Genomic DNA, 12,980 nt, shown 5'->3' with positions numbered 1-12,980 from the left:
TTGTTGATCTTCTAATAGTTCTGAATCTCTAAATCGTTGGCCCTTCACCAAAACACAGGAATCACAAAGCAGTCAATTCTCATCAGAAACTAAAGACAGTCAACAAATCCATGGCATCCTTCAAGCCAATCTGAAATAATTCATTTTTCATCTCTCTGTCATATTTGTCATGTTTCTGCCAGCAGAAAGTGCAGCTGAAGCAGGATTATTCTGAAGGGAGCTCTAAATAAATCACCTGTCACCTGCCAGGCTCGGCTCACTTGTGCTGCTTTGTTGTGTAACCATCAGTGATTTAAACTCCTTCCTCTGTGTCTGAACGCTTTGTGAGGCCACTGGAACATGTTATTATGTCAGAGCAAAATATTGAAACAAAGAGCTTGTTCTCTGTGTGTCATGTCACTTGGAGCCACCTCTGATCCCTTCCTAACTGGAATGTCATGTTTGCCCTGTGATGCCCCACGGAGAGATGAGAGGCTTCTACAAGACTTACGAAAGAGAGCTGAATATGAATTTAATAATTCATTTAAAATAGTGTTAAATCTGCTGCTGACATCTAGTGGGTGCCTGAATTCATAAATACTCAAGTGATCAGAAAACATGAAGCTTTTCTGTTTGGTCTGTGAAGTCGTGTTGTTTTTTGGATCAGAATAAAACCAGGCTGGGTTTGGTGAAGGCAAATAAATGCTGCAAAGATGTTAAGCTGGTTATCAATGGAATGTGTTCCAGAGTGACAGGAAGGGCACAAGTTGATGCTTTTGGATGTGGGTGAGCTGAGATTTTGAATTCATAATCTTGCTCTGGAGCCCAGGTCCTGCACAGAGATCTCTTTTCCTTTTCCTTTCAGCCTTTTTGCCACCTGCACATTTGCACAGGGGATGGATGAGTTTTGATAAGCAAATACAGGACTCTGATATGTGTTACAATATCAAAAAAACACCAGTGGAAAGAAGAAATAATTGTTTGTCCCACTAGTGTGGTTTGAGGATTTCTGGCTAGCAGGAGATCTCCTGCTTAACTAGAAATAAAGGTTCTCAGTTTTTGGCATGGTAAAGAATCATGAACAATCCACAGCTAAGTGGGTTCTTAGTTTGCTCTAGCATTCAGTAATATTCCAGTAATATTTTGCTCTTTTGGATTTTAAAAGGAGATGAAGGAAGATGAGCAATTTTAAAAATATCTTTCTACAAGAGAGATGTTGAGGGGCTGGGGTGTGTCCAGAGGTGGGAACAGAGCTGGGGAAGGGGCTGGGAACTCCTGAGGGAGCTGGGGGGGCTCAGCCTGGAGAAAAGGAGGCTCAGGGGGGATTTTCACTCCACAACTCCCTGACAGGATGGTGGAGCCACATGGGAGGGTTGGGTTGGACATCAGGAGGAATTTCTCCATGCAAAGGGAGGTCAGGAATTGGAGCTGCCCAGGGAGGTTTGGATTCCCCATCCTGGAGGTGTCCAGGGAAGGACTGGAGGTGGCACTTGGTGCTCTGGGCTGGGGACAAGGTGGGGATGGAGCACAGCTTGGACTCAGTGGTTTTGAGGCTTTTGAAACCTGAAGAATTCTGTGATCTGTGGAGATTCCTGCAGCTAATTCTGAGTGATTTGCTGTTATTTTGAATCCCCGAGCTCAAGGCTCTCCCCCGAAGTTGTTTACCTAAAACCACACACCAAAGGTGGATTGGAAGCTCAGAATTTGTGGTTTCCACTCCATTTCTCTGACCCTTTGGTAGTTTGTGAGAATCCTGAAGCAGCACATACAGATGACATGGTTCTCTTGGTTTTGCCTGACTCCAGGTGACAGCCTGGAGGAAATTACAGCTGGGTGACCTCTGGGTTTTAGTTTTCAAAACTTCCCTCTGACACACAGATTCATTTTAGAATTGAACCTCCAGCAGCAACAATTCCAAGTTACTCTTGCTGAATGATGTAAACTTATACTCTTTATCAGATTATCTATTTTGCTTCCTGTTTTAATGAGAAAAACAAACGTTTCTTGGATATAAAGCCACGCACTGGATGTGCTGAAAGCCAGAACCAGACATCTGGAGGTCTCCTTGGGTTTGTGATTAATGAGAACAGCAAAGGCTCTTGCTGCTGGTTTATTATTGGTTTTGCAGTCGATAACAAGCTGATCACTGGGACACTGAGTGACAAACCAGCTTTGTGACATGCACAGCCCTGCCATGGGAGAAGTGTGGTCCAAAAAAGCTCCTTTTATTTCCCTCTCCCTGTTTTCCAGGGGTTGATCCAGCATTACAGAAGGAATCCAGACCTCAGATGCCCGTCCCATCTTCAGCTCCAGCCCCAGCAGCATCATCCTCCTCATCCTCATCCAAATTCCACCGAGCTCGCTCAGGGGGAGCCAGGGATGAACGTTATCGATCTGGTAAGGGCAGGGACAAGAATCCCTGCATTCCTCCTCGTGGAACTTCACTTTTATTCATGGTTTTTGGGGCCTGAAGGTGTCCTTGGATCACAGGCCCACAGGGATTGTTTTGCCTAACTAAAATGTGAAGACACTTCACGTGGAGTTCAGAGCTATGCAATAACGTAGTACAGGATTTGAAAAATAGAAAAAATTAAAATTTTAAGGCATCCCCTTGGTGCTGTGCTGGTGCTGAGGCACTTCCCTCTCGCAGATATCCACACGGAGGCGGTCCAGGCGGCGCTGGCCAAGCACAAGGAGCAGAAGATGGCCCTGCCCATGCCCACCAAGCGCCGCTCCACCTTCGTCCAGTCCCCAGCAGATGCCTGCACTCCCCCAGGTGAGCCTCTGTGGCATATAGGTAAAGACCTTATTTAAAATAAAATTTTATTTAAAATAAAATCTTAAATTTTATATATTTATTTATTTATTTATTTATACTTTCATTTATTTAGTTAAATTTTATAGTATTTATTTATTAATTTTAATTTATTTAAAAACAGTTCTCGTTTTATTTTTAAACAGTTATTATTTATTTTATTGTTTATTTTGATTTTATCCTAAATAAAACATTTATTAAATAATTATAATAATTATAATTACATTTCTATATAATTACACTATATTTATAAAATCGTAACTTAAGCCCACCACTTCAGCTAAGTAAAACTAACAGCTAGGCTGTTAAGTTCCCATGAAAAAAAATTATTTTAAAAAATTATGTAACAATCTATTATTGTAAAAAAACAGTTTACACCTATGAAGAAGAAAATTTTACCCATAAGAATCCTTAAAGAAAATATGTAAACCTCTGTGGAAAGAAAAATCCTTAACACATTCACATACAAACACCTTCTAACCAATAAATTGAGTAGCAAAAGAGTTACTAGCCAATTAAACCAACAACTTTAAAAATTATATAAAAATAGACTGTAACATTAAAAAAATCAGCTTTTCTGCATTAAAAACCCTTAGAATCCTGTCAGCTTCTATGACACCGAAGCTGTGCTGGCTTCCAAACCAAGGGGCTGCAGGGCTCCCAGTGCTGCAGCTCTCCAGGGAGTCTGTCAGGGCTGGGAAGTGACCTCTGTTCCAGGAGTTCCTAAAGGGCCACTGGTGGGATCCTTGGGATGTCCTGGATGTCCTTGGATGGTCCTTGTGGGTCCAACCTTGGACCTTGGATGGTCCTTGTGGGTCCAACCTTGGACCTTGGATCATTCTTGTGAGTCCAGCTTTGGACTTTGGATGGTCCTTGTGGGTCCAACCTTGTACCTTGCATGGTCCTTGTGAGTCCAACCTTGGACCTTGGATTGTCCTTGTGGGTCCAACTTTGGATCTTGGATGGTCCCTGTGGGTCCAACTTTGGACCTTGGATTGTCCTTGTGGGTCCAACCTTGGTCCTTGGATCATTGTTGTGAGTCCAACTTTGGACTTGGATGGTCCTTGTGGGTCCAGCTTTGGACTTGGATGGTCCTTGTGGGTCCAGCTTTGGTCCTTGGATCATTGTTGTGAGTCCAACTTTGGACCTTGGATGGTCCTTGTGGATCCAACTTTGGACTTGGATGGTCCTTGTGGGTCCAGCTTTGGACCTTGGATGGTCCTTGTGGGTCCAACTCGGGATGTTCCATGTGGTTCAAACTGGCCAGAGCTGAGCAGGTCTGGACTGAGGCCGCTTCTTCCCTTACACCTGTTTCTGATGGATAATTCACATTTTGATTTCATTAATGTTTAATGCTCAGCACACAAGAGGAGGGTTTGCAAGCAATGTTTGTTTGTGGGCAAGGACCTCGGAGGGGTCTGGTGGGATTCCACGACTTGCAGGACTTCTCTGAGCCCTGCCACGTGCTGGCTGCAGCAGAACCCCTGGGTGACACGGTGTCTGTCACCATGCATGTGCAGCACAATCAATAACCCTCTGTTCTCCAGCAGCTGGATGCACTGGTGACAAACGAGTCCGTGTGATTTTTGGCAGTCACTTGTGTGTTGTGTCTCATTGTGCAGAAGCATCGCAGCCATTTGGATTGACAAAAGTCATCCGAAATGTTATGAATCCACATCTCCTGGTGAATTCATAGCTCTGAAACTGCTCTGCTAGGCCACGTCACTCCTCCTCCTCCTCCTCCTCCTCCCTGTTTCCTGTTTTATCACACTTCCCTTTTCCCTTCCTCTCTCCGGGGGGCTGGTGCATGTTCCTGGTGTCTGCTTGGGTCTCAGCTCTGTGCTCACTTGTCCAGGACTGCAGCACACCCTGTGCTGGGGGAGTCACACCACGAGCACGGCTGGAGTCAGCCTGTGCCTCAGCTCCTAACTCCGTCCCACTCTGGCAAGTGGGCAGAACATGATTTAGTGCCTTGATTTACCACTCGAGTGTAGGCAGAAAATCACTTCGAAGAACACCTAAATTTTTAGGCCAAAGCCACCTGTGTGTTTGTATTTAGCACTGTACAACTCAGCATCTCAAGAACTGAGTGTTTGCTTCGTGGTAATTAAATAATTAGTTCACAATTTTGGGACAGCTGAGGTATCTGTGCTCTGGGACACACAGGAAGCGGTTCCTTGCTGTAGAATTCTGTTTTGTTTTGGCGTTGGGCTTTTTGTTTGTTTTCTGCAATTGAAAGGGCCCCATTTAGAGCCCAGACAAAAGCATTTTCTGCTGTGGCCTTGGCACAGTTGTTTCCTGCGTTTTCTTTGTTCCCTGGGACTTTGCAGTTTGACAACAACCCTGACCCCTCACTTTCCAGCTCAGAATAACCAGAGTTAGGCAAAACAGCACCTGATATTGTGGAATGTGAACAGAAAAGTAATGAGAGTTAAGTTCTAGGCTTGGAGACCCCAGGGGAAGGATGTTGTCTGAGGAGGTGAATCAAACAGGGGTGAGTGTGTTCCCACCAACAATTCTGCTGCTTTAACCTCTGGTTTGGCCGTTGTGGCAAACAGATCTTCCTGTGAAAGGCTGTGCTGTTGATATGTGATTGGAAAGAGCATGTTCAGTGCCATGTGCTTTTCCCTAAGCAGCTAGATTTTCTTTCTGCTTCCACACAGACACGTCTTCCGCCTCCGAGGACGAGGGCTCGCTCAGGCGCCAAGCTGCTCTCTCTGCTGCATTGCACCAGAGCTTACAGAATGCTGAGTCTTGGATCAACCGATCTGTTCAGGGGTCATCCACATCCTCATCAGCATCCTCTACACTTTCCCATGGAGAAGGCAAAGGGACCAGTGGGTCACTAGCTGATGTATTTGCCAATACTCGAATAGGTAGGAGCTGGGTACGAACAGAACGATCGCTTCGAGTTCAGACTGTGTTGGTAAAGCTGGAGCTGTCCCTTGCAGGAGGGAAACTCAGAGCAAGGGTTTAGCTGGTGTTGATGGAACTTGCTAGGATTGGTTGGAGCTTCACCGTCACGTTGTTGTTTTCCTGAAGAATTTCAGAAGATTGAGGTGGTTGTAAAAGGGAGAGTGGGGAGCAGGAGCTTCTGGAAGCAGGGAAGAATCCAGGGACAGTGTGGACAGAGCAGGAGGCACAACTCTCTGTGTCCTGTGTTGCTTTTTGTCTCCAGCTCTTGGGAGCTCCCGTGGGCACAAAGCTGCCCGGTGCAAGTGGCATTTTCATCTGTGTCCTGAGGAATCCCTTAGGGCTGTCTGTGCCTGTGGAGTGGGGAAATGCTGTGTTTAACATCCTCATTTTGCTCTGAGCCCACATGGTTTATTGTTTGCGTTAGATCAGGAAAGAAAAAGAACCAAATCCAGCCGTGTGTGTGAACAAATCATTAAAAACTGTCATTAAAAACCAGGGTTAGAGGAGTAAACTTTAGCCCAGCCCTTCCATGGCTGTCTGAGGAACAACCAGAGCATCCAGGTACTGAGGAGACGGAGCAAAATCTACAGATCTGGATACCCCAGGCTCAGTTTTCTGAGGCTCTGAGGTGCTCCTTGCTGCTGATGCTTCTGTATGAAATGGCCAAGTTTGTTTTTGCTCTGTGTATGTTTGTCCTTTTTAGCTGCTGGTGAGGAAATTCCTGCACCCTAGGACATTGTCTGTATTTCATGTGCTCTCTGCTTCTGCTTAACTGGGTTGGGGCAAGCAGTGCATAGAAGTGCTGGTGATTTTATCTTTCACTTATTTGTCTTTTTATTGCTGTTATTTTTTGTTTGTTTATTTGCTGGGATGCAAATTGTTTCCTGAAATGGAAAACTGAGGAGATTGCCCATAAAATGTAGCCAATATAATTAATGTCTTTGAAGCAGAGAGGCTGTTTTTAATTGGAGCATGCAGAAGGCCACATTACCTTTTGCAATGAATTAAGGTAACACAGCTTTTTACCTCCAGAATGTCTACTGTCTAATCTAATTAGTGTCTTATGCAAAATAGAAGCTTTGAATCTTTGTCAGAATTTTATTTGCCACATTCATCCCGTGTTAACACCTGGTTTAAATGAATAGAACTCTCACATACACAATCCTGTACATCTCTTTCTCTCGAGCAATAAAAAGTCCTGCAGAGGTTTGGATTGTACAAATCCACGTCCTTCCCAGTGATTTTAGAAGTTCAGTGCATGAGAAATACTCCTTGCCACTGTGTCTCCAAAGGGATGCAGAAATGAGTTCTTTTTTCTCCTTAGAAAAAGGGAAATGAACACAGAATCAATCACAAAACCCTGTCAGTGGGAATTATTTGGGATTTGACTCAGACCATCTGTAAAACCCAACCAATAGTTTCAGATTGTTGGGTTTTTCCTTTGTAAGCAACAGTTGCTGGTGTTGTTAAGCCAGAATAGAATATTCTTGCCCTATCAGATGACTGAACCTGCTGGGTTGTGTAAAGAAACCCCACAGTAGCAAAAATCCCTTTTTTGAGACAGTTGACTGGAGAATTCCCGCAGGATGCAGTTGCAGCCTCAGCTGAAAGACAGGACAGTGTCTTGTAACTTGAAGCAGAAGTAAGACCCAGCTCCCTCTGTTTATTTGATTTATTCTGTAGCTGCTGGACGAGCTCTGTAACCACCCAGCTGGAAGGGATTGAAACCCAACACAATTTTTGCTGATCAAATTCCCACGTGTTTTGTTTTCAAAAGCCCTCACTCACAAAAAAAGCTAAATAGTAGAATTCTAGCAAGAGAGATCAATGCATAGGTGAGAGAGGGATTTGTTCTGGACTTTGGATGTTTCAGAGCTCACGTGAATCTCAAACTTTAAAAAAATTATTTATTTTATTTTTTACAGTACTGAATGTCAAGAGATTGAGCTTCAAGGTTAGAAACCAAGAACAGGAATTCTGTTTTGCTGAAGCACTTTCCTGACCTGGACAAAACCTTGTGCCTTTGGTTTTTGGTTTCCAGAGCAGATGCTGTTCCTCTCCCAGAGCTGCTGAACCTTTAGGAATCAGTTTAGCATTAATGAGGGTTCCCATACATCCAAACCCATTCAATCCTTAGGATTATTGGGAGCAGCTGACTGACACTTTGCTCTTTGAGGGGATAATAAAAGGTGTATTTAGCAGCTTTCTTCTTTTTCTAGAAAGTTTCTCAGTCCCTCCAGATGTCACAGCAACTACCTCCACCCCCTCAGCGCGGCCGGCAGCCATCGACCTCCCTCCCTCTGGGATTGTGAAGGGGATGCACAAGGGATCCAACCGCTCCAGCCTGATGGACACTGCAGATGGTACGGAGCCCTCGGAGCACCCGGGAGCCTCAGCAGGCTCCAGAGAGGCCTTAAATCCCACCTTGTGTTCTCCCAAGCCTGACTGAGCTCAGAATTCACAGAATTTCTGGGTTGGAAGAGAGCTTCAAACCATTGAGTCCAACACCTCAACTCAGCCGTGGCACCCAGTGCCACATCCAGGCTTTTTAACACATCCAGAGATGGTGACTCCAGAACTTTGTCACTCTGTAGAGAACTTTTTCATAATATCCAACCTATATTTCCCTTGGTGCAGCCTGAGGCAAATTAAAATGTTCAATGGGAATATCAAATTCATTACATTCAACCCTGGCGCCCAGTTCCACATCCAGGCTTTTTAAATACATCCAGAGATGGTGACTCCAGAACTTTGTCACTCTTTCTGTAAAGAACTTTTTCATAATATCCAGCCTATATTTCCCTTGGTGCAGCTTGAGGCTGTGTCCTGTCATTCTGGCAGTTCTGCTTGGAGAAAGAGACCAACCCCACCTTTCAGGGAGTTGTAGAAGGTGATAAGGTCAGAGTTGTAAAGAGTGATAATATCAAATGTTTCCATTGGTCTTCTCTGGATCCACAGTTCTGATAAATGTTTGTCAACACTTGGAGTCCTAACAATCCAAATAAAAATGTTCAATGGGAATATCAAATTCATTAAATTTAACCCTGGCGCCCAGTTCCACATCCAGGCTTTTTAAACACATCCAGAGATGGTGACTCCAGAACTTTGTCACTCTTTCTGTAAAGAACTTTTTCATAATATCCAGCCTATATTTCCCTTGGTGCAGCCTGAGGCAAATAAAAATGTTCAATGGGAATATCAAGTTTGTTGATATTTGTTGCAGAGAGTGATAAGGTCACCTCTGAGTCTCCTTTTCTCCAGGCTAAGCACCCCCAGCTCCCTCAATCGTTCCTGAGCCATCATCTCATTTAAGCTCTTCGCAAACTCTGCATGGTTTTGGTGTTGGCATTAAGATATTCAGTTGTGGTGTTGGAATTCGGGGGGAATTTCTTCGTGGGTGGGGTGCTTAGGCTCTGAAGTGCCCAGGGAGGTGGAGGAGCCCCAAATCCCTGGAGGTGGCCAGGGAAGGGCTGGAGGTGGCTCTCACTGCTCTGCTCTTTCCCTCCAGGTGTTCCTGTGAGCAGCAGAGTCTCCACAAAAATTCAACAGCTGCTGAACACCTTGAAAAGACCTAAAAGACCACCCCTGAAAGAATTCTTTGTGGATGATTTTGAAGAAATTGTGGAAGGTAATAGCACAAATCATGGTTTGGTGTGCATTTGTTAAAATTGATGTTAAAATTGGGAGCTGAGTTCTCTGGGCTGTTGCTCTCAAGGCTGGCTCAGATTCACTTCCATGAGCAGCCTGACACAAAACCAGGGTTGGAAGAAATTCACTGAGCTTTGGGGGACCTCCTCAACACGAAACTTCTTTTAAAAATATATAAAAGAAGAATATTTAAAAATAGATAATTTATAATATTTAAATAGATTTTTAATCCCCCCCTTTGTTTGCTTCAGCTTCTTTAATTAATTTCCCAGAGGGGATTGTTGTCACTGGTAATTCCATTCCAGAATGATTTTGTTTTCTTTTCTGCATTGTGGGTTCCTTCCCTTACTGATGTGTTGAACACCTCCTGTGAGAAGCCTCAGTTTGTGATGTCTTGTTCTGTGTGACTTCCCAGGAAATGGGATGGAAATGGCTCTTGAATGCTTTTCCTCGTTTCCTTTAGCTTTATTTTCAGTTAATTTCAGGCTGAACTGTCAAGTGACAAATGGGCAAAGATGGGGAGTATATATTCGATTATATTAGAAACAATATATCGGTTATATTTTTGTTTATTATATGTATAAATATATATAAAATTATATTTAATTATTATAGATATGTAATTATTTCATATATATATAAACAAAAAATATATAATGGATTATATTAGAAAAATCAATAGATACTGGAAATAATACTGAATTTCAGATATATAATTATTTATATTTATATATATATATATATATATATATATATATATATATATATAATGGATTATATTAGAAATACCAGTAGATATTGGAAATAATATTGAATTTCAGATACATAATTATTTTATATATATATATATATATATAAGTGTATATAATGGATGATATTAGAAATACCAGTAGATACTGGAAATAATATTAAATTTCAGATATACAATTATTTATATATATACTATATATATATACATATATAAAAAAAATAATGTATTATATTAGAAATACCAATATATACTGGAAATAATACTGAATTTCATATATATAATTATTTTTTACTATAGATACATGTATATATACATGTATATAAAGTATATCTAATGGAATATACTAGAAATACCAATAGACAGTGGAAGCAATTGTGCTTTTCTCAGTTCCCCAGCCCGACCCCAACCAGCCCAAGCCCGAGGGCCGGCAGATGACGCCGGTGAAGGGGGAGCCCCTGGGGGTGGTCTGCAACTGGCCCCCCGCCCTGGAGGCAGCCCTGCAGCGCTGGGGCACCACGCAGGCCAAGTGTCCCTGCCTGACGGCGCTGGACGTGACAGGAAAACCCGTTTATACCCTCACCTACGGTGAGTTCAGGGAGTTTATACCCTCACTCATGGTGAGCTTAACCAGTTTATACCCTTCAGCCGGTTTATACCCTCACTCACGGTGAGTTTAATCAGTTTGTACCCTCACTCACGGTGAGTTTAACCAGTTTATACCCTTCAGCCAGTTTATACCCTCACTTAGGGTGAGTTTAACCAGTTTGTACCCTCACTCACGGTGAGTTTAACCAGTTTATACCCTCACTTACAGTGAGTTCAGCCAGTTTATACCCTTCAGCCAGTTTATACCCTCACTCACGGTGAGTTTAACCAGTTTATACCCTTCAGCCAGTTTATACCCTCACTCATGGTGAGTTTAACCAGTTTGTACCCTTCAGCCAGTTTATACCCTCACTCACGGTGAGTTTAACCAGTTTATACCCTCACTTACAGTGAGTTCAGCCAGTTTATACCCTTCAGCCAGTTTATACCCTCACTCACGGTGAGTTTAACCAGTTTGTACCCTCACTCACGGTGAGTTTAACCAGTTTATACCCTCACTTAGGGTGAGTTTAACCAGTTTATACCCTTCAGCCAGTTTATACCCTCACCTACGGTGAGTTTAGCTAGTTTATACCCTCACTTAGGGTGAGTTTAACCAGTTTATACCCTTCAGCCAGTTTATACCCTCACTTAGGGTGAGTTCAGCCAGTTTATACCCTCACTCACAGTGAGTTCAGCCTCCCCTGCTCAGCTGCTGCCACAGAGCAGCAGGGGAGGCAGCACGGGGTTTCGAGGGGTTGTAAAAACCCTCCTGGTGTTCGGCAGGCTGGTGGGCAGAGCAGGGAAGTGTGAAAATCCAAGGTGTGAGCTGCTCTCCTGTCTGCTTGATCCAGAGCTTTGCAAGTCTCTGTTCCCTGTGTTCCAGGCAAACTGTGGAGCAGAAGTCTCAAGCTGGCTTACACCCTGCTTAATAAACTGGGGACCAAAAACGAGCCCGTGTTAAAGCCTGGAGACAGGGTAAGGACTTTGGGGCTCTCCGGGGTGAAACCAGGGGTTTGGAGGCTGGAACTTTCCACAGACACCACAGTGAGACTCTAACCACAGTGACAAGCCTGCCTGGGACGTTGGTGTGGTTTTTCAGGGCTCTCTTTGAGCAGCTTCTTGGCTCTGAGTTTTGAAAACATCTGAGGAAGAGCACACACCTCGGAGGGAAGTGCAGGGTTTGATCTCTGTGTCTTGGCTGTGTGTGAACCTTGACGTGCCTGGGCACTGTGTGAGGAGCGCAGGCACATTGGATTCTGTGTGAGGAAGAGTGTGAAATAACCCCGAGTGTTCTGAGTTCCAGTCACTCTAGATGTGCATTTTGAAATTTGAAATTTTGTGGGTTGCAGGTAGCCCTTGTGTATCCCAACAACGACCCCGTGATGTTCATGGTGGCATTTTATGGCTGTCTCCTGGCTGAAGTGATCCCAGTGCCTATAGAGGTACCTCTTACCAGAAAGGTAACGTTGATGGAACTTGGAGCACTGATGTGGGATGGAAACCAAGTCAGGCCATCAGCCTCTGACAGCATTTCACAGCCTCCAGCTGCTGCCTGAGCAGCTCTGGACCAGCAAGGACTTTTGGGAGCTTGGGCTGGCATTTAAAAATGGAAAAACATATTGATCAGAGCTGTGCTGAGCAGCTGGAGATGGTCAATTCTCCTAAATGATGCAGTCTTCACTTCCTTATCACAAACAATTTATACAGAGCAGATTAGAGTGTGGAACTGCCCCCTGGCTGATGGGAGGGGGCTCAGTCCAGCCTTGCTGAGCTCTGATTTTGCTGGCCACGGAGGTGCTCGGTGTTCCTGAGGACACTGAGACACTTCTTGTAAATTATTTGCTCAGCCAAGTGTTTCATTTACCCTTACAAGAATTTTTGCACTCTTGCCATGATATTGCTGTGTCAAGAGCTGTGTGAAACTAAGATTTCATAAGAGGAAACAAAAACAATGGGATCATGGCAAACATTATGGCAGGAGAGGTGGGGAACGAGCTGGGAGCTGGTCTGGGAGGTGGCAGTGAGCTCAGGGGGCACTCAGGGACTCACAGAGCTTTGATTTCATTCTCTGCACTGTGACAGACTGCTATAGCAACCAAATGCAAAATTAAAACTTCTCCAGGATTTGCCCAATCAGTTTCTGAGTGAGCCTCCTCATTTTATCATTGTGCAACAGAAATTGGCTCCAGGGGATAGAGAGGTCTCGTTATGCCAGTGTAATTACATGTTTTGATTTTCTTTTTTTTTTTCTGCCTCTCAATTCCTCTTTGCAGCATCTGGGTT

The 12,980-nt window shown here is 43.9% G+C and overlaps 1 protein-coding gene across 3 annotated transcripts in view; it reads left to right on the top strand.

Annotated features, from left to right (window-relative positions):
* Window positions 1–12,980, top strand: part of DIP2B (DIP2 acetate--CoA ligase B (putative)) — a 67,300-nt gene that overhangs the window by 29,881 nt on the left and 24,439 nt on the right. The window contains exons 3-10 of one of the 3 annotated variants that reach the window (XM_077788689.2): window positions 2,230–2,376; window positions 2,630–2,755; window positions 5,458–5,670; window positions 7,930–8,073; window positions 9,219–9,338; window positions 10,497–10,694; window positions 11,581–11,672; window positions 12,047–12,139. In XM_077788689.2, coding sequence (XP_077644815.1) covers window positions 2,230–2,376; window positions 2,630–2,755; window positions 5,458–5,670; window positions 7,930–8,073; window positions 9,219–9,338; window positions 10,497–10,694; window positions 11,581–11,672; window positions 12,047–12,139 — 1,133 coding nt within the window. Of the gene's footprint in view, window positions 1–2,229; window positions 2,377–2,629; window positions 2,756–5,457; window positions 5,671–7,929; window positions 8,074–9,218; window positions 9,339–10,496; window positions 10,695–11,580; window positions 11,673–12,046; window positions 12,158–12,980 lie in introns of all 3 variants that reach the window. The other 2 variants (XM_021545214.4, XM_021545215.4) reach the window with 2 other exon arrangements.

The sequence above is a fragment of the Lonchura striata genome, chromosome 29, assembly GCF_050655825.1.
Source record: "Lonchura striata isolate lonStrDom1 chromosome 29, ASM5065582v1, whole genome shotgun sequence".
In the NCBI taxonomy this organism is placed as follows: Eukaryota; Metazoa; Chordata; class Aves; order Passeriformes; family Estrildidae; genus Lonchura; species Lonchura striata.
The sequence above is the reverse complement of the archived record's forward strand: the minus strand, read 5'-3'. Positions and strand labels throughout refer to the sequence as shown.